The following is a 22936-nucleotide window of genomic DNA, read 5'->3' as shown; positions in this document are numbered from 1 at the left end:
CTTTTGACATTTGTGATAAAATACAATTCATTAAAAACAATATAATATTAATAAAATAATTATAATAAAATAAGATCAAGATAATCATAGATTAAAGTAGTGCTTTCAGTATCTCCATGTAGTGGAGAGCCGCCTTTATACAGTACAGTTATTCCTTCGCACCAACATTAATTTTAACTGATGAGCATATTTCTGTGCACGCTATTTATCTTCATGATTTTTCGGTTAGTTCGCAACTGTATTATGTTAGAGAAACAACATTAACACTGCTTTGTCAATTATACAAGAAAAACTTATTTAACTACTATTTTAACTAACACATTTTTTTAAATATAATAAGGTACAAATACGTATGATACGATTCATTTTATTATGTTTGATTACGAAAGAATCACTGAAATCCTAAATTGCCGATTGAATTCTTTTTTTCTATTTGGCAAAAAACTATCTTTATTTTAACTGAAATAAAACTAAATTAGTTTAATGCAATATGATGATGCAAATATGTGTAGTATTTGTAAAATATGTTTTAGTTAATTGTTTGATTACTAAAGGGTCATTGAACTCCCAAATAGCAGATTGAATACTTTTTCTATTTTATCAAATCGTATATTTATCCAGACCCAGTCAAGTCTGTAATAGTTCAAACAAGCACCGTACACTGGTCTCTAAAGCAATCGACTGGACAAACGAGAGCTGTGTCAACAATCAATAATACATTTCACGTCAAATATAGTTAACAATGAATGCACTTTAACTTTCGACTCTCGATAGAGATCGTGGCAGCAAGCACCTGGATTCACATTAAGCTGCATTTCTCGAAATACGTAACGGAAAATCAATTTACTCGTCGAGTAATATCAAGACGGTTCCAATTGCGAGAACTTGTAGAACGAACGGTGAGAGGAAGGGGGACTTTAATATTTTTGTCGAGGTCGAGACGACAACTCCCCGCTTTGCACGAAGACGTTGCACGGTAATCAGGAAAATTATTTACTCATGTCTACGGGCCTCGTTGGAAATACACGTAGGGTTAACACTGTTTCCGTGATTATTTTGTCGTTAAGTAAACAACGTGATATCAAGATTTATAACCATCGTGTTTCTAAATTAGATATTTAATAAATACTTTTGATATTCACTGACAAAGTCAATCAATTATATATGTATGTAAATATTGCAGTAAACTATTTGCAACCGCTTCTCTGACGCTCGATTTTCTACCACTATCTACTACCGACAACCGGCTAGCTATCGATAAATTTTGCATGAAAATCAGCGCCTCTAGCGGGCTTTGTAGAAACTATTTTAGCAGTACATTTTAAATGTCAAACTTTCGATACTCGTTAGTACCGACTGTAAAGAATTGCGCTACTTATGAATATGTGAATTAATATAAGTTTTGAACACATAACCAGCATACATTCATCTCTGTTAAGTTTATTATCTAAGTTCATTATTTAAATATGAATAAAGGTACCAGCAACAAGTTATGTAATTAGCTTTTATGGAAATTGTCCTGGATTTATGAAAGTACTGCATTAAAGCTTCGCAATCGTAACCATTTGCATATAAAACTTCTTCCTTGTCCTTATTTCGTTAAGTGGGGTATTAAAAGAGGTATGTTTTCCTAAAAACATATAGTCAGTCTGCCTGACGTCAATCTTCTTAGGGAATAATTATTATATTACAAAACTATATTTATAGTGAATGAATCAAAGAAAGTTCGCAAGGATCGTACCAAGTGGCATTCTCTGATCTTTGCCTACCCCTGTGAGAAGAAGGTGTGATTTTATGTATGTATGTTTGTATGAATATTTTTTAATTTGAAAGCGCCATCTTGTTGGATATGTTAAAATTCGTAATAGAAACTAGAACATCAGTATGACCACTCTAAAAACTCCCAATGTTTGAATATAAAACTGGCACGCGAGGTTATTTTTAACCATATTATATTAACTCCGTGTATTTTATCGTTGAACTGCACGAGATTAACTAATTAAATTTTCCATGCATAAACGGGAGATAGGAAAATAATACACGGGCTATTTGAAAATAAATTGTATTTGCTATGGTAAAGCTGAAGCTAGTATGTCAATATTTGAATATTTTGCTATAGATTTAACCTCCTGATGTGTTATCGTGATACTGGAACATACTATTTTCTTCGTTCGAGCGATTTGAGTAAAAGTTTACGACTAGGAACTAGCCGCGATCGTATAAAGCATATCATTAAATCAGTCAATAGGATTGCTTTTTACCTTAGACCTTAGGGGTTGCGTTGTGATCATCTTTGGTCTTCTGACCTACATGTTTGGGCCTTGACGGCCGTTTTTAGATAGATTAGCCAGTCTATCATAACAGCCCGGAATAATCGAAAAGCAACTGTAGATTGTTCTAAACAAGCGCTGAGCAAGCTAACTAATTGAGCCGATTGCACGGCGAGAAGCCTTTTAAATGCTACAAGTATTATTTAAACAGCAACATTTCCTAGGCAGCCCTACATTGCAAGCAGAATGAAGAGCCAGGGGAAATACGCTCCGGGGACGCTTTGTAAATAGTCACCGCAATGGCTTCTTGCAGATTAATTTCAAGTGAGAGTGCAGCACGAGACGTATTGAAAGCGAAGCGAACGCCATCACACTCCTGTCATGTTACGTAAGCTATCTCGATGTAGTAAGCGTTGAGATGTGGAAATTATTGCAAATTTAATATAAATTTGTTTTAGTTTTTCATAATAGTTTTCTCGTGCAGTTCATTGAGGAGTTTTAGCATAAAGTATTTTTTTTAAATTTTATTTGATACGTCGTGGATCCGATGACCGCGTTGAACAAATGTGTGATACAGAAATAGTAGTAGTCTGGTTCATTATTATTAGTGGTAAATGTATAAAATGTATAGACACAGTTGACATTTTAAATGAAATATTTTTTTTTGCTTATAATAACACACAGAAAAGTTTTACTGAACCTAGTTTTAATACATTTAGTCTTTAAAACAAAGCATTGACTGAAAGTCATAATGAAAATATCTTCCTAAATAAGCACTCAAACTAATACGAGCTGACATTTCACGGATGAATTACAGTTCATTAACTGTTCGCCTTTCAGGTTCCGATCGATCGTAGTTTGCCGTAAGAGGTAGCTCAAAGACGCCTGGTAGTCCGGATCTCAAACAGTCAACGTATTCATTGTCGGTGGCTCTGCATTCAGCTTTGTGAGCCTCATGAATGCTATCAAACGTACCTATAATATGCGTCGTATGATGAGACTTAAAGCCTTTGGACATGTGCAGTGTATTCGCTCTAAGTAAGATTACTGTGACTCCTTACTATGGAGTAGCAGGTTGCTTGGTTGATGTAAAGGTGTTTTGTGCTACCTATTGGTCCTATATTGCTGTCTTGTCGTACCGGTCTTTGACACGATAAATATATACCTTAGGATTGGTATCACATCATACCTTCAGATATGTCCTATTACTTTGTAACAATATGCATCAAAGAAGGCTACTGTAGTACAAAGCGTTTCGCTTATAAGTTTGATAAGAATAATGTGATGATGAAATAAAAATCTGTATCAAAGTCTTATAGTTTGCCTGATATGGCTGCTACTACGTATAATTGTAGCGTGATTCTGTACAGTTATCGAGTATCAACAACCGGCTAGCTATCGAGAAATTTTGTATGGCAATCGGTTCAGCGCTTCTAGCGAGTACATTTTAAATGTCAAACTCTCGATGCTCGAAAGAACAGACTATTGAGAATCGCACTTTTTGACTGTAAATGCAAAGCAAGAAATATTCATCTTAGTCGAACGTTTACGTCGCTCTATACCTACAAACTTTTAATAATAATCAATACTGGATCCTGCCATTTTGAAACATCTCAGGCATTCAAAACTTCAATACAGCAATATCTATCAAAGTGAAGTCAAGATTCGTTTGTTACTTCACAAGTTTAATTTAATCAGAGTAAAATGTTTCATGAACCAGTGGCAAGGTAGCTTCAACCTGAACTTTGAACAGCTCGGAGTACAGCGGGCCACTTCAAACTTACTGTTCAATGATCAACTATGCAGACATTAAATTGAAATTTTAATAAACAATGTTTCTGTGTTTTGTATTAAAAAAAAACTTCAGCTTCTAATTTCTTTGTTTTGTTAACTTGTATGTCCCACTGCTGGGCAAAGGCCTCTCCTATTTTCTTCCAATCCTCCCTCCCTGACTCCTGCTATGCATGTCAAATTAATATCAAAGCTTGTAAATATCGTATATAATTCGGGAATTGATGCAAACATGCATTTTACCTTAAATTCCATGATGTTTTTGCGCAGGTTATACTGTCTACACGACAGAGCTGTAGGTACTGTACTGTAGCACGATGACTGCTATACAATTTAAGATGAAATGCATGTTCACGTTATTCCCGTTTAGTTTTGTAAATAAATAAAACATGCAAATCGAGAGTGCCAAAGTTTTTGTTAGAATGTTAAAGGCATTATTTGGTAAACATGCATCTATTTTTAAACAGATGTAACCGTCAGACTGTTAATAATGAGGGGTCCCGTGTTCATAAAATAGGTACAGCTGATAAAAAAGAACATGTAGGGAGCAAGAAAAAATATTTTGGTAAAATAAAATATGGGAACAGATGTTAGTAAAAGTGTATGGAGCAACAAAATAGCATATAGGTACTTAGGAATATTCGTGAAAATATTTTTAAAAGAAAATGTGGAGACATCCCAATAAAAAAATTGCTAGCGGTAAAAATAATATTTAATTAAAATAAATCAAACGATTACATAATATTAAACTAACTTTTAACTTAAAAACGGTGGATGGTTCTGAAAAGAACGAATTATGTTTTGTCGGAATTGCAGTACATAACGTAACAAAATAAAATAATATTCTCTTAAAACAATTAAAACCTATATATAAGTAATATATAATATTTTCTAGTTCTTGTATATTGTCGCCTCTTCCTCCTCTTTCTTGACAGCTTGGATGAGGACCAATGACATCACTGCGTTGACCACCTATAAAAAAAATTATTATAAGTACGATTATTACAAAATCACAAATTATATCAGTACTAGCTTCGGCCTGCGACTTCGTCTGCGTGAGTAGATTTCCCGGAGTAAAGAACAACCCCAAGTTATAAACTGTATATGGTACTAAATCTATATTTATACTAATATTATAAAGCTGAAGAGTTTGTTTGTTTGTTTGTTTGGACGCGCTAATCTCAAGAACTACTGGTCCCATTTTAAAATTCAGTGTTAGATAGCCCATTTATCGAGGAAGGCTATAGGCTATATATCATCACGCTACAACTAATAGGAGCAGAGTACCAGTAAAAAATGTTTCAAAAACGGGTAAAATTTTGACCCATTCTCTCTTATGTGATGCAAGCGAAGTTGCGCGAGGCAGCTAGTTTCATATAAATCCGTTCAGTACTGTTTGCGTGATTGTAACAAACACACACATAACAACTTCACAGACTTTCACATTTATAATATTGGTAGGGTAGGTTTTATTAACATTAATTCTTTTAATTTTTCATTTATATTTCGTTTTCAATGTTAAATCTGACTTCGACTGCGTTAATAGTATCAATATTAAAAATAAATAATTAAACTCTTATTTAATAACGACACGAAATATTATACTATAACATACCCATCAAAGTAAAATGACCTAGCGAAGTTTAAACGACCATAAAACATTTCTCCCTGCTCAAGAGTGATAGTAGCTAAATAATTTCCTAGAAAGTGTTATCTTAATATAATAGTTAAGTAATACGCTGTCAACATAATTTCATCGCGTGCAGTTAAGACGCTCAAAACTCATTAAGCTATAACGAGCCGCGCTGAAACTTACAGTTTTACGAGTACATGTTTAAGACACTGTTGAACGACAAACATTTTATGTAGCTTACTTACAAGAGATAAAATGCTCTCAAATAAATTGCGGTTAGTACTGAGGTTAAGATAGTGCTTAGAATTATTTAGAGAAAAACCTTGGACTTAAAGTAAAACTACTGGGTAACTTAGTAGTTCTTTTACTATTGAATCTTGATATATGTGCAAATGCACATACATATATCAAGATACTTTAGATACTTTTCGTCATAAAGTTACATAAAAATCTAGTTAGGCATTGGTATTGTACAATACGGGGTTCATATTCAATAGTTCTTTATAACTATTTTTTTTCATGAAATACCGAACGCAGGTCACGAAAATGATTTCTGGTCCAAGTCTTTAAGTCACCAAAACGTTGATCACTCCGAGAATAAATATTTGGTAATACGCTTATTTGTAGGCCCTACCCTGCTATTGGCAGCACAGGCAAAAATATGTATCAATAAAGGAATTTTATAACTTACAGCAATCATGCAAGACGCAAGAACGATGCCAGCGAGCCATCCAGTCTTGCCTTCCAGATACCAGGTGAGCTCATCGATGCAGCCGTGGAAGTATGCGTTACCGGTGACTGAGTCACGGCACTCGGCGGGCAGAGGCTTGTTCAGGTTGATGAAGTCCATCGGGCCGTCGGCACCGCAGCAGCCGATCTGAGGAGTTCAAGAGTTTGGCAATAGTTTTGGGTAAGGAAAGCAGATACGGCAGAATGTGAGCAGTTAACGATTTTATTTTTATAAAAGTAACGTAGAAAACTGTTGTGTAGAATTTTGCCCTTTACACAAATATTTGTCTCTGTCGGATTTGTAATCACACCAAAAGTGTCAGATGCGTTTTTAAAGTCGGTTCTTTTGATTATTGAGAGTTTTTACGACAACCACAAATATTTTTCACACTAAAGATTTTCATACATAATTTATGTCTTAATTCTCTTAATATCTTAATTGATGTCGAGAAACAGCCGGTTCTCAACAGCAGAGTAGTATGAAACCAGTTATTTCCTATGTTAAATATGCAATTTGTGTAATTAATTAGTCCAAAATAAATTTGATAAATATAGCTTTCCCAAAACAAAAAAAAAACACGTATCGTATAAAGCAAGCATCATTCGTGTTGGAAACGATTCAAAATTAAGGCAAGTTTAAGCGTGGGAGAGTTTATGATTGGAGCAATGTTCAATCGGGCGCGGAACGTGGCACACAGGCCTATTTGATTAGCGCTAGTATCCCGGACAACCGACGCTAGACAGGAGGCCTACTATGAACAACTCGACTAACTTTAACGTTTCCCCTAAAATAAAATTTACAAGTTCACTGAGAACAATTCACACACAGTTTTGTACCGAAATATACTACTCTGTAACATTTTTTTTACAGAAATAATACCGTCTTAATAGTTACTGTATATAAAGCAGTATATCTACAGTATATTGATGTACATTTTGTTCAATAATAGTTAGAGAATATTCTGGAAATCATAGTAGGCCCCAATAAGCGTGTCCCTTCTGCGCTACAGTTCCGTCAACTGCCCATTCGGCAAATGCGTTTTGGTGTTTGCTTCGTTAGATGTTACGGTTTTGTTACACGTTTTTGTGCCCATAGTTTGACGAGAGAAATCACGATATCCTCTATTTTGGTTACGTACCGCCATATGTAAATGTTTCTTGCTCGTTATGAAATAAATTGATATACAGCTTTTTACTATCTAAAACTATAGGTATAACCTAACTATGCATAATAACAATGTAGCATGGTAATTAACGCTATTTAACTTTTTACGTGGGATTATTTGACGTTTCGGTCCAGATTATTATTAGCCGTGCTTGCGAACTGACTGTCATTAGCGCGATTATATACAACTGTCGAGTATCGATAACCGGCTACCTATCGAGAAATTTTGTATGAAGATCTGAGCAGCACCTCTATCGGGCGCCGTAGGAACTATTTTTGTAGTACATTTCAAGTGACAACATTTCGCTACTCGATGGTACCGACTGCACTAAATCGTTTTACAGTTATTTTGCCATTATTTTGTAAACCGGTTTCAGTTCAAATGATTTCAAGCAGCCCAAAGGCTTTTTGGCAGTATACTTAGAGTACTTACACCTTCTTGTACCATTCGCAGGATCTCCCGGCTGCCTTCATGCTGAGGGTTGTGCATGAGTCTCACAATCACATCTCTGATCAGCGGCTGGATGCTCGAGTCATAGGTAGAGAAGTCCAGGACCACGCAGGCTCCGACCAGCCCGAATACGAAAAGGCCTATTTGTGTTGCTATGTACTGGAAATAGAAATACGTAATTAAAAACTGCTTAGCATTTTGAGGTAAAAGAGAAAGCAGGATGTTATGATGGTAAAATAATTAAATTAATTTCATTGATATACTTAATCTTAATTAGTTGTTATGTAAAGACTCATCACCTAACCTCTCCCTTATTCTAGGGACAAAATACTTGCCAAGCAGCTGGGCAGTATCAGGAACAAATGATAAACGTAAGCGTCTTTCAATATAGGAAATTCAGGATATTCTTTTATCTCCATTCACATTTTATGAAGAAAGCAAATACTAAAAAAGGTCAAAATATTTGAAAACAATTAATACACGAACTCACCGCATACAAAAGCTTAACGTTTTCCATAAGAGCTGATCCGCAACCGAGGAAGGCGACGACCATGATGCCGAGCGACGCTATGAGGATGATGTAGATACCGATGAAGTACTTCTGGAGCTCCAGCACTCGCATCCACTCGTTGAACCCTGGCTCGATGCAGATCCATAGACATAGCGCGAATATGGACACGCCGAACAACTGGAACAGAATAGTGCAACATTAGGAAATGTCATCTTTATTCGTTCATCGGAATCAACGAGTTTTTTCAACCATTTTTCGCTTCGTTTGCGTCACATAAGAGAGAATGGGTCATATTTTTCCCAGTTTTTGTAACATTTTGACTGGTACTCTGCTCCTATTGGTCGCAGCGTGAAGATATATGGCCTATAGCCTTCCTCGGTAAATGGGCTATCTAACAGTAAAATATTTTTTCAAATCGGACCAGTAGTTCCTGAGATTAGCGCGTTCAAACAAACAAACAAACTCTGCAGCTTTATAATATTAGTATAGATTTAATATTTTTGAGGCCGATGTTTTTATGTGCAGATTAACCAGTAATTTCGGCAGCGCCGTAGCGCAATTCTGTACACCAATCGAGGATCGACAACCAGCTAGCTATCGAGGAATGTTGTATGGAAATCTGATCAGCTCCTGGAACGCGCGTCGCAGGAACTGTTTTTACAGTACATTTTAAATGTCATACTTTTGATACTCGACAATACCCTCTGTAGAGAATCGCAGTGCTGATACAAAATATTCTTTAAAAACCATACATTGGGTTTATAAGTATGCCAAACACTATCCGCGAATTTTGTAATAAATTCTGTTTTGTTTACTATTTTATTTCATTATACGTGTTGATTTAAAGGCCGATATAATAATATGTATTTTCATCAAAGTTTACTTTTGCGGGTCTAGAATAACAAAAGCGAACTAGTACTAACTTCTAATCAATAATATTAGAACAGACTTCAATTGCTAGTTAGCAACTTTGTAGACACAAACTGTATAATATAATTCACATACGCCCTTCCTTTGGCTCAAGACTGTTCACCAATTACATTGAAACTTTAACGACAAGGCTAATCTATAATATATAAAACTCTTCCGTTACTCAGTGACTGACTGGCTGACTGGCTGGGTGGCTGACTGGGTGACTGACTGATAGACAACGCACTGTCGAAACTACTGAGCGTAGAAAGTTGAAATATGGTATGAAGATTCTTAAGGAAGTGGAAATAGATAATATAAACTAAACGATATACACAACACGTTTTCAAATAAAACAATCGGATTTCAGTGACATAGAATAACAAAACATCGACACATGAATGCTTTGAATAAACTAACTTTCAACTTTTCAATAAACATTTATGCAAACATGATCTAAAACAACGAATTCAAATAAAGTTAGTATTTTGAAAATAAAATTGGCACAAATATTTTAAGGTTAAAAATGGGTCAAATTTCCTAGTACTTACAATTCATTGAGTTTTTAGGTAATTTTTATAGACATATGCTTCTCTTATATTTGTTGAATAATAATTATAATCACACCATTATAAATATATTTGCCCTAGAAAGATATACGCTGATAATTTCGGTGATGTCTTGCAAAAAGTTCAGGTACGTAGTACTCGTAACCGGCAATCGTACATGACAAGATGTATGGATGCGAATGAAACAAAGCAAGTGTGTAAGTAAGTTCATCTATACCTACCCCTAGGGAAAAAAGGCGTTTGGCGTTGTTTGAAAACTAAATTTTTGTGAAATGCGAAAAACAGTGAAATTATTTATATCTTCACAACAAAAGGAATTTCAGTTTATAGTTTTCCGGAATAAAAGTTATCTGCGGCGAACAAGTTTTACAATCAGTAAACTGATTTCAGAGATAAAACTGAAAGAAATTAAACTGACCTCATAATAAAAATATGGTTATTGCAGACATTTTATGTAGTTTCTAAAGTCCAATTCATTGATTAATGACGAACCACAAAAGAAGAATATACTAATACTAAAAATGCAAAAGTTTCGATGTTTAATTAACTGTATGGTTATTTGTTATTTAATCACACTAAAACGGTTGAACGAATTTTGATGAAAATTTAGCACACAAATAGTTTGTATCCTGGATAAATTTATGGTCTTTTAGAACTTTCTTAATATATAGGACCTTTTACGGGGAATATTTTCACGCAGACAAAGACGCGGGCATAACTTGTTAATATAAGTTGGTATCCATGCATTTTATAGTAGCAATTCAAATAAAAAACTTAAGTGATACACCTTCCCCTACATGATAAAACAGAATCGTAAGATAAATCAAGCAATAGATAAGTTGCGTTCTAAAAGTTTTATAATCTCATTAATGCTGCGAGCGAGTCGTCAACTTTTATACCGTACCAATGTCTACAGATCACCGGCTTTCTTATAATAGCCTTGTTTTTGTCTACCAAATAGCCAGAGATAAAGCTGAAAGGCTATTGTCTGGGTAATATTTACCGTACCTACAAACGTACATGTATATGTAGCATGGAAATGTTATTTACACAGCCCAGACTATCGATGCTATCGGAACGGTAATTCGCGCGAGTTTACGATTGTTACTCCTACATTGTTTGTTAGATATTGTTGTTTTGTAGTAGCGATTGTGTAATCTAGGAATTATAAACACTGTTAAACTAAATACGCCTATAAAGGCTATGAATATACACGATTATGCCATGAAAATAGGGTAAATGTGACCTCTTTTCTTTATAATATTGGTAAGCGTCTCAAAATAACTTTAACGTTACTATGTTAAGCACATTCATTCATAAGTTGAGAAACAAGACCTAAATAACGTACAAAACAAACAAACATATTCACTTTATGAATGTTCTTGAGTGTATTGACATGCTAGAACCAGAAGTTTTAATACAGTTCGCATTTGAAGCAAACTTCATATTCACGTTATGTCGCTGCACGTTCACGAGACGAAAAGGAAACGAAACAAGTTCAATGTACTGACAACCATCTTTTATTGTTTTGTTTTTCCAACGGGATGTTTTGTGCACTTTGTCTACATGCAAAGCTTTTGGTGTCCCGTCTCCGTCAACGCAACCCTATCTTTGTATAAGACAGCATTTTTTCATCGCTGTATATAAATCGACACAAATGAAATGTGCACGTCTATTATCTAGTTCTAAGAAAGCAACAATCGCCCGAAACTATTTCTTTAAAAGGAAACTTTGTATTTTATTTTCCTTTTTCGTTAGAACGGTATCTTGTACGTGAGCGCGTGTGGGGACTTTCGTCACCCTGTACATAAAACAAATTACCGCGCATCTATTTCGTGGCGAAGTTCCTTATTCAAACTTTAACAATATTTAACGTTCACGTCAGTTCTTTGTTATTTTGTTTGTGTTCGCTCCGGGGACATGATGAAATTGGTCGGATACACAAATAACAAGTATTCCGAGAAAGTAGAAATTATTATGAATATTGAAACACTAAAATACGATTGTTTTGTATACAAGTCGCTTTTATCGTCCAAAAATCTTTGCAAGGTTTTTCAAGCACAGCTAATAAATCAAATACTGTTTATTCACCTTACAGTCTTAATATTACAGTTTAATATCTTTTTATAATAATAAAATCGTAACGTTAATTTATTTTATTTGTAAATAAGTTATAATGTTTTCACATAAATAACATTAGTTATTATTCACAAACATAGAACTGTCGTAGATAATCGTATACTATTCGCATAAATATGCAAGTGTATTAATATAAAATATTATTATGAGTCTACTCCAACAATACAATATTTCAACAACTACGTAGGTAGTAAAGATTAATGAATGTACGTAGTAATAAAAACTAGCGTGGAACGGAGTGCCGCTGGTGAAAACGCCTTGTACACAATCTGTAGGAGAGATTGAGAACTAGAGCATAACCGTCATTATACTTTGTCTGCAAAAAGCGCTGTCGAGACAACAGCACTGTTCGCAATCCATTAGTATCTCGCCAAATGACGCGGAAAGTTGACTTGTACGTTTGTAGAAAAATCATATAATACCGAGCCAATGTAAGCACGCCATTAATGGGCTGATACACCCGCAGACACACGCGCGATGATAAATGGGGACATCTGTGAGCGAAGTTGACTAACTACTGGATTTACTGATAAATTTATTGTGCGCTCCAAAGCTGCCACGTCTATTTATATTTTTTACTCTGTCTACTTCATTAATAGCCCTCGCAGAACTAATTAAAGACTCTCAACTCGAGAAGAATTTTACTCTCGTAAACACGAAATAACTCTTTCATAAAACGGGAAATTCAAAAATAGATAAAAAGTTAAGCATCTTGATTGTATAAAGTTTCACGACGGATTGTAGATATCAGCAAGGAAGTAAAACAAAAATAAAATTACTTTTCTGCTGTTTCCGTTTTAGTACTAAGACGCGGATAAGCTGAAATAAAACGAAGCAAATGGTTAATCTGAAATAAGAGCTATTCTGTTAGAAATGTCCATTTATTAATTAAATATTTTTTGCAAATAAAAATGTCTTCCAGTCTGTAATTGTTATATTAGGTAGAATGATCCTGGAACAACGTAAATTTATCTCAATCGAATCTTCCAACTTGGACTCACTTGACTTATTGAAGTACAGACTTCAAATATGATTACGAGAGCATCGTACAGCGGAAAAGTAATTCTCTAGTGCTTCAAGTTTTATTAAATTAATTCGGCAGTTGGACACTAGCGAACAATATTCTGTTATATAAGTAACGTTATGAGCTCTTTTATGACAAAAGTTTAAGGCTATATCCAAAAAATGCGTGTGTCAGCCGTAATAAAAGAGAGATAAAACATTGTATACTGGGATGGCTCAATGTTCTTATTATCCATATCATAAAAATATTCGGTGAGATATGAACCTGTTTCTATGTTAATCAAACTAATTTGAAAAGTTTACGAGTTATCGTGCTTTATGTGGGCTTTGATCAAAAACTTATTATTACTTGTGTACTATTTTCTTTTGTGTGACATTATTTCCTTTTACATCAAAGTATTTTTTGATCAACATTACAATTATCATTAGTTTGGGAACGCAAGGGTGTTGTGTTCAAAGGCGGACAATCGCTTCCTGTCTCAATCAGGAAAAAACTTGGTAAAAACACATGGACATAGTTATCTGTAGGTATGTAGACAATAGGGGGAAGTCGATAAGTTGTGCCAATTATCACAGTTGACTTATATCGAAATACGGATGTGTTGGATGTTAGTAACGATGGATAATCAGCTACGAGATAAACAATTAACTGGCGTAATATAAAAGCTAGCTCATAAACAATGAAAATGTTATAGGATTGTTTCGTTTTTTTATTAAAAACTAGCTGACCCGCGCAACTTTGCTTGCGACACATAAGAGAATCATAATTTTCCCCGTTTTTGTAATATTTTTCACTGGTTCTCTGCTCTTATTAGTCGTAGCGTGATGATAGCCTTCCTCGATAAATGGGCTATCCAACACTGAAAGAATTTTTCAAATCGGACCAGTAGTTCTCGAGATTAGCGCGTTCAAACAAACAAACTCTTCAGGTTTATAATATTAGTATAGATTGAATTCAATCTAGATTTTGTTTTAAGTACAGAATATTGTAATACACCTCTATCAAGTTTTTGTAAAAAGTTATACACCGGCGTGATGTTAAACGTCTAAAAGTTTAAACAAGCAAAGCTTAAGTACATCGTAAAGATGATAATTAGGAAGTCTAAGAAAATACACTTTGATGTAAAACGGCAGGAAACCATGAAACCCTAAACATGCACTCGTAAAACATCACAAATATACTCAGGTACTTTCAGTCTGCCGCACTGAGAAAACACTTATGACGTCACTTTGATGCCTGTCTTTCACTCAAGAATATTTTACTGAGAAATCATTGTGGAGTTGGTTTTCAGTTGTTTGGTTATATTGATAGAAAGTTACAAAATTTTGAACTTTCTTTTTAAAAGTAGTCTTCTTGCAAGTACATCTGAAGGCGTTGGCTGAAGCACAAACGTCATCCTCGTTTTGATATTCCTCCTTCCTCCTAATAATCTTCCGATGTATTAGTAGCTCAAAAGTCCCAGAACAAGGCAATAGGCATGCCTTATACGGGGAATTATGACCTACTTACAGGCTCGACTAGGTATTTACGCAGTGGTAACAATAACCCTTAAAATTTTAAATAATTTATATTCATTGAGTCAGGAAAAAACGTATTTAGTAATACGTTTTGTAATCGCTAGAACTACGTCTGGTTTTTACTCTTTGCGCAAAAAGACGCTGTTTTTTGGAACGTTAAAAATTTATAGGGTCGTAAAAACTCGCGCCGAGCTCGTTTGCCATGCCACGAGTGGTTTCTAGGTACGAATATGACGTTACATTGTAACATATTTAAGTGATGTGCTGAGAATTATGACTTTGTTACTATCACTTGACGCTGAATTACTTGACAATAAGTAGGTAAAGAACTACTTTATTAGCTGCTTATAAGATTCTAAAGTTGGGCTTCCGAAACATTATGTGGCTAATAAGTGACCGAGGCTTTCGTTATGAAATGCATTCAGTAAATCAGTTGTGACGTGTTTTATATTTTGCAATTGTTATGGCCGCCACTCATCTTTCGTGAGTCAGTATTATATTATCAATATTCTTGCCTATCTATTGTGCTACGATAACAACGTTACTCCTACTCGGGGCAAGTGCAAATTGTAGTTTATATTCCCGTTATATCGAATCTATTTTAAAGTAAGCACCCTTCCCGCCTCAAAAATGTGTCGCTCTATTTGCAAAACCTTAAAATCCATATTCAGAATATATTCCAGACGCGACTCGTCGTTTTCACTGAATATTACGTCTCAAATTTTTGCCTACGGTTAACCACAACTGAGCTGAAACCTTTTTAGAGCGAAAAAAACTATTATATCGGTCGCTGTGTCCCGGTTTTCCACAGGCGGTAACAGCCGTCAGTCCCGGTTCCCATTGTATCTCCTTCGAGACACCTGCAAAGCTGGAATAATAAAGAGTTTTACAACGTTTCAAAATGGGACTTTTTCTCGCAATTCAACCGCAACGTGCACTTAAGGGATTTGAATATCTTATATGGTACGTTTTATCTGTTCTACGCAACTCCCCGCTGAATGAATTCGTCTCAGCATTTTAAGATCTTAAACCATTCCGTTAAGGTTCCGGTAAGTCAGATCGGCAATCGTATTTGTTGATAGTTTAACCGCCGGTGAATATTTACGACTGGTTTGGAATGTTTTAGAATATTTTGAATAGAATATTTGCTTTGCAGCGCTAAAAATAATTTATATATTATGGAGTGAACAAAAGATTAAATTATAAAAATTCTCTCATACTAGCCAAAATATTAAAACATTGTTTACAATCATACAAAGAGCTTATCTGAACCACTGACAAAAAATCTATTACTATAAAGCGTCAATGTGAATTTGCACTTTAATTAAATTCGAACAAGTTTGTTTATTGGTCTGTATTGTCACACACATTATGGGTAAACATGAAAAGTGGGGAAATCGGATAAAGATAATTATTTGTTTGTAGTGAATATAATACTTTTCAAAAGGCTTATTGTTTAAATTGTGGCTGGTTTAACTGTTTTCAAGCCTTACAATGTATCAAACGAGTTTACATACATTATAATTAACAAAGTATGATAGGTCAGTTTAACTATATCAATATGTTACTGGATCCAGTATATTGAGGGCCCTCGTGGCGCAGTAGTTAAGATGATCACCACGCCACTACCAGTGCGTCGAGAGGCCATGGGTTCGATGCCCACACGGAACAAATATTTGTGCGATCCACAAATAGTTGTCTTAGGTCTGATTGTACCCTGTATCCGTCGTTTGTATGTTTGTGAAATTCCCCACGACACAAGAGCAATTCTTAGTGCCGTAGTTATCTTTTAAAAATTAAAGACAGTACTCACGAAAACTATTTTTATTCGAACCGGAATCGAACCCAAGGCCTCATGATCACCAGTTTTAAACTTATCTCGTTTTATACTTTAACTAATCCTATGTATCTACTTATTTGTATTTACGCAAAACAGTTACAAAGTAGCGTACAATTAGTAAAATAAAAGTTCCACAGGAACTTGGTACTTTTTGTAGTTAAAAGTAAGTTGAGTAGAAAATTCAAGGAACAAGTTTTACTTTTCATTTTCCGTTTGGTGCATTTAATTTGTCTGTCGTTACACCAACTTTTATTACAAGGTTACTTACCTTTCCTTCAGACATTTAGTTTTACTGTGCAGCTAAACGTTTAGAGACTTCAGTTAGTGTATCTACGTTAAGTTACTACTTAAATGTACGAAATTTGGAGAAATTTATTGGTTCAATCGTCTAGAGCTTAACATGAAAAAATGTCAAAGATGTTATATTGTCTTCGGATATTAAAATATATTATATTATGTTTTGTGTAATCTGTTGTTGCGAGGATAACATTATAGTTAGTTATTTATAAATTAAATTGTCTGTACTTTAGTGAACGTCAACAGCTAGGTACTATTAATTATCACAAACTACCTTTTGGTTTCGATTTTTTGTGCTTTTTAAAAACTAACAAGGGCCAAGTTAGTAATCGCAAATAGTTTGCTTGTGAAGCTAATGGCATATTTAGCATATATACGTCGACACTAAATTATGTATATCAGTGTTGCAAAAGTGCAGAACGCCTATACTTTTTAAAATAATTTTTTTTTTTTAAAGGTTTTATTGGACGCAAAAGAATTATTATGCGCAGCTACAATTAGCATTTCTTTTATCAAAAAACAATATTTACGGAACTTCACAATTATTCCAATATCACTCTTTGAAGCGACCTTTTAATCATATAAATACGGAACACACTTAATAATAGTATATAACAGTCTCAGTTTCATGATTCTAAATATACCTTGAAATGAGAGCGGAAACAGTCTTACAAATAATAATAAAGTTTCAGTGCTTTCAGCAAATACTTCCCTTTACTGGAAAAGCAATAGTAAATACAGTTAATTAATAAAGCACATAATTAAAGCTACTCAACTAACATCAAGAGATGAACTATTTGTTCAGTGTTTTAATTAATATTGGCGTTTTGTATAAAAACCGGCTATGTCTGAGTCGGACTCGCACACGAAGGGTTCCGTACCAAAAAAATACGAAAATACACGTTTGAATGCATGTAGGGGACTCATCTAATACTTTTTATTTTTGTTGTTATAGTGGCAACGGAAATACATTATTTGTGAAAATTCAGCTTCCTAGCTATTACGGTTTATGAAATATAGCCTGGTGACAGCCGAACTGACAGAAAGGCAAACGGACGGACAGACAATGGAGACTTAGTATTAGGATCCCGTTTTTACCTTTTAGTACGGAACCCTAAAAAGGAAAGGCGGGTAAGCGAACTAGGGAAAGGAATAGAGGCAAGATGAGAACGTCTGATGTGTTTATTCAATAGGAAGCGATTACATAAAGCGTCTCGGGAACGTTTCGCTTCCGTCTTGGTTGTTAGACCATGATCTTACTGGATGCAGATGCTGAATTTAATTATTTAAGCTGTATTAAATATCGTGGTTTAGTGTTGTGTTTGTAGTTTGTAGTAAAGACGTTACTACCGTAAAATGGGGTTACTTTAGGAAAATTTGGGATTAATGAGTAAATAGCTAGCATAAAAAGCTAGCGACGAGTTCAGATTTTCAGTGTTTGGTACTAAATATCGCTATGAAAAACATTGTAGGATTTTAAGTGTAATTGACCTTGAACATACTCATGCCATTTTAAAGTTACCCCTGTATTCAAAAGTTACCCCGTTTTACCCGTACTATTACGCGTTATCCTTTACTATAAAGTTTCAATATGAGACTCTACTTAGAGAGTACAATGAGAAAACGCACTGTTGTGTAAATTGTAGCCAAAACATAATAAGAAATGAGTTTTTGACAGGCAATGAAAAGTCCTTATGGGATTATAAAATCTGACTCTTACTTTTCTAAATTAAACATCAAACTGGGAATAATGGAAAAGCATTGTTAGCCTTTCAATATATTGACAAACCTTTAGTAATTACTTTACTTTTATTATTACTAAGATAACACAATCATAGACTTGTATCCGCTTGCGTTGCATTCTTGTTTATTATAGTGGCTAAACTGTAATATACAGCTAGCTTTTGATGACATAGGCTGGCAGGTAGAAACCCAACATATTTTATAACTCTTCTAAATGACATCAAAATCGTTTCAGTCGTCAGATGCGAAAGAAATACAAACAAAAAACCCCCCAATTATACTATTTACTTTAAGTATTCAACTAAACGACGTATGTAAAATTATTACAGCATAATTTAAGCACGAAACAAGAGGAGAAGCCGCGAAGCAGCAGTTAATGCCGACATTGAACTTTCTTGCGATATCGCCGGCGAACTTTAATTGGTAGCGGTACTGCTTAACGCAGATAGATGCGTTCAGCAATTAGCTTTATTCGCAGACATTATGATGTGTACTATGCTTAACTATTTGGATAACTTTGGGAGTTTATCTAGTTCTCTGTAAGTGCGGTGGAGTGCGATTATGAAGCTTTAAGGTATATATTATACCTCGAATCACTATTTAACTAAAGAAATGTGGATTTCTGGACAGATAATGTGATTTGTGCTTTGTCTACTGGATTCGATCATTGACAAGCCTATTGCACAATATTAGACATTTCTCCAACTGCAATTTATGTGTCGTTGTCTCGAAGTCACATCGAGCGTTCCTAAAGACACGTAAGCAATGGAAATTTGTACCATCAAACAGGAAATTTGAATGTTTTAATCCTCGCCTTAATACTTAATTACAATAATAGAGAAAGGAATGATAATCCATCCAACTTTCAACGCCTTCCTTAAATTTAAACACCGTATTAACTTCTGTAAATCTGATTTCCAAGTATAATCATATTTACCTATTTCCTTGTGACTACACAATTAATCAAATCTATTCAATCCTGGTGCTTAATAAACGGCGCTTGTCTTGGCTGGAGTCCAAAAGTCAATTATCAATACTGTAACTTGGTCCGTAACTTTGGCAATTATTTCTCATTTGAGAAACACCTTAACGAGTGTTCAGGTGCGGCTTGAATGACACTCAGCAACGGCGACCCACAGTTTTTGGCGCAGTCTCGCTCTCCAATTTATAGTGAACAGCTCGGGTGATTAACGAACAGTGAAGTACTGTTGTTTATTGCGCTGTTGTGCAAAATAAGATGGTGGGTTTTGTTTTCAGTTTAATGGTCGGGAATGGGGTGGTGGAATTTTTAAATCATGGCGTTCTGTTTATGCCGTGTTGTAGTAAGTATAACTCGACGCGTGAACCAATAAATAATACTCGCGATGCTCTCGAAAATAGGTCACGTTTTCACATTGGTTAAATGAACAATAATTTAACAATATTGGAATAACGAATGGGTTTAATGGTAATGTATGATTACGGAAATTAACTGTAGACATTTATAATTAAAAACGACTTAAGGAAAATGTACATTCTAAAACTTCGAAAGATTGCTTATAACGTTTAATAAATACCTAACAAAAAAAAACAAGTTCGATATCGTTTGGCTCAACAAAACATTTTCTCATAAGGCTTTACAGTAACCAAAAAGCCAAGTTATACGTTTTAAATGATTACTAAAAAGAATCGCTTTACATTAATATTTTAATACACAGATCTTACTAACAAAACAGTCAAATACAGATTCAAATACTCACTTGAGACTAGACTTTAAACTTCCAAAGTTAGACAATCTCAATAGATTTTGATTTCATTAATAAAGTGGGCTCAGTTCTGTTTGTCTCGCAAGTTGCGCCACTTGCGAGTGTAAGATTTAGTGCGGGCGACGCCACGTGTCCGTAATGTCTGTTACTTGCCACAACTTTACTCGTCCTATAAATTATATACATGATCACGGTGTGACTTTGACAGCTCTGCGGTATCTGCTGGATAGTTTAATGATAGAATTTCGTAGGTAATTTGTAGTGAAACGTATAGATACTGTTGTGAGTAGGTTTAGAATTTGTTTTAAATCTTAGTCATTCGTTGTATATTTTAAAGCGTAATGTTATCTCTAAAACAGAATTCTGATAAATTATATAAATTGTTAAGTTACAATTACTTACACTAGATTCAGTCTACAAACGTATTAACAACGCACATGTACCATCAACAAAAAAAATGTAATCAGAATCAGATCCATCCATCCATTTAACAAAAAATTACAAAGGAATAAACATAAAAAAAACTGCATCAACAAAATAGCCTCCACTTTTTTTCGTCAGCAGTAAAATGAATTAAAAAAATCAAACATACGATTATTTGTACTAACAGCAAATATCTTCTTTGTTTATAACATTAAGCAACAGTTTCAAAGAATTAATTAGTCATCAAAATCAGGAACTAAAAGATTGCTTCAAAAACGGATATAGTAGTTAATATCAAATTCTTATAACATCAAGTACATTGCTATGAATCAAATCGTGACTGTTCGTACTTGGAAAACAGGACAGCGTTATCAGCAGATAACACATTCTTTATGCTCGGCCCTTTATTTTAGGTTAGCTGCTATCAGACTGTAATCTATAGCGTGAATTATAACAATATCATACGGCATTTAGGACTCTTTAAATTATTGGTGATATATCATTTTATATATTTTAGGTTAATGCTTATCGCTAAGACCTTTTAAAATGTGTATTTTCAAGGATAATAAATAGTATTACTTTAAAAATGGTAGTAAATATTAAAATATAATGTTAAACTTGATCTAAAAATACTAATTCTTAATATTGTAGGTCTCTTTTATACTAGGTAATTAAGACTTAAATAAACTGTTCCTGATTTTCCATCTATCTTCACTAATATAAAAAATATAAGAAGTGTACATTAAGTTGGAGTATATCGACTGGTCTCCGAACAAAAGATTTACCGGTTTTTTTTTGTTTTATCACTAGTAATCACTACTATTAATAGATACACTACTCATAAGTTGTATGTAAGCAAGACTCTACAACAATAACCACTATCTACATCACAACGTATACAGCACTTAAAATTCAGTAAACTATGAAATAGTGATACATTTCACCTATTTACTATTATTCTGAGAGAATACAAATGTATAGTTATGTCATACATACAAGCCTATAAATAACTGCACAGGAACAAAAGAACACTCGAGAAAGATAAGCATCATCATACAACATAATAATAAGGATTCATTCAATTATTATATTGTAACTGAAAACATGGTTATTCAGCGATTTATCAATTTGTATTATGCATGAGTTATTAAATAAATATGTCGTTCGTAATTAAAACTTATCGCGTGCGCCTCCATATTTGAAATGTGACTCATAAAGTCTTGTTTACACATTACTAAACCACCGCGTAAAAATGTTACGGGCTGGCAATACTGACGCCGCGGCCGCGTGCTAATCGATTCCCATCACTGTGACTCAGCCACTCGTAATTAAATAAACCAGTATGAATACACCTTTACAAAAATATATTTAAAATGTTAAAAGCATCCAATGTTGTATATTTCGACAATTTCAAGGTAAAATGTTTGTACATTTGATATTCCATTTTATAAGATTGGGTTTTCTATTGGTGCATTTATATCATGAGTCATGCAGCACACCCATACAATAAACGGATGTAAAAAGCAACAAGAAAATCTAATTTCATTAAACTAACAAACCAAGTTATGGTCACAAATGACTTCTAGGAACTACTGTTTACCTGAGATGTCTCGCATCTCAGGCAAACAGTAATTCCTAGAATTAAACGAACAATAGTTTCAATTTGCGCTCTACTTACCCACAGTACGACGTTGAAGCAAAACAATGTGTACTTGATACAATAGATCTGCGACTCTAGTTTGCCCACGGACGGGCCCTGCCCTTCACCCAAACCTGCTCCGGCCATCTCACTACCACACTATACACCACTAACAAATTTATACTCGAACACTAAATAAGTGCTGTCCACTCGCTCTCTCGATCGAATCGTAACTGCTGAGTTATCGGGACAGATAACGTTAGCTAGGTTATCTATGTTTGCTAAGATAAAAACGTACGAAAAGATAATAAGGTATGAATTGCCACACCTGTATTGTTGTGGCATGCACAGCTCCCTCATTGTCAGTAGGCCAAACAAATTTGTACTCTGTACCAAGATTCCATTCTATTCACAACTATCCTCTATTTTCTCTGAGATACAATACACATAGTCAAAATCTAGTAGATGGATAGACATTTTTTTTCTCGAATAAATAAGCTTCTTTCTATATTCATACGGGAGAACGATCTCGGCCATTTGA

At 34.4% G+C, this 22936-nt stretch overlaps 1 protein-coding gene across 1 annotated transcript; it reads right to left on the bottom strand.

Moving 5' to 3' along the window:
* Positions 1–4755: 4755 nt before the first annotated feature.
* Positions 4756–22638, bottom strand: Tsp2A (tetraspanin 2A). The gene is made up of 5 exons (XM_076116101.1): positions 22435–22638; positions 8530–8727; positions 8022–8198; positions 6386–6571; positions 4756–5033 (listed from the first exon to the last, which is right to left on the bottom strand). Exons 1-5 carry the CDS (start codon positions 22540–22542, stop codon positions 4953–4955), a joined length of 750 nt encoding a protein of 249 aa, XP_075972216.1. The 5' UTR covers positions 22543–22638; the 3' UTR covers positions 4756–4952.
* Between the last annotated feature and the right edge of the window lie 298 nt (positions 22639–22936).

The sequence above is a fragment of the Anticarsia gemmatalis genome, chromosome 7 (assembly GCF_050436995.1).
Source record: "Anticarsia gemmatalis isolate Benzon Research Colony breed Stoneville strain chromosome 7, ilAntGemm2 primary, whole genome shotgun sequence".
NCBI lineage: Eukaryota > Metazoa > Arthropoda > Insecta > Lepidoptera > Erebidae > Anticarsia > Anticarsia gemmatalis.
Note: the sequence above shows the minus strand (reverse complement) of the source record. Positions and strands in the feature narration are given on the sequence as shown.

Coding starts and splice junctions, on each gene's coding strand:
- Tsp2A (XM_076116101.1), bottom strand. CDS start 22,542: ATGGCCGGAGCAGGTTTGGGTGAAGGGCAGGGCCCGTCCGTGGGCAAA. Junction 8,728..22,434: donor GCTTCAACGTCGTACTGTGG/GTAAGTAGAGCG, acceptor ATTCTGTTCCAG/TTGTTCGGCGTGTCCATATT. Junction 5,034..6,385: donor TTGCGTCTTGCATGATTGCT/GTAAGTTATAAA, acceptor TTTTTTTTATAG/GTGGTCAACGCAGTGATGTC.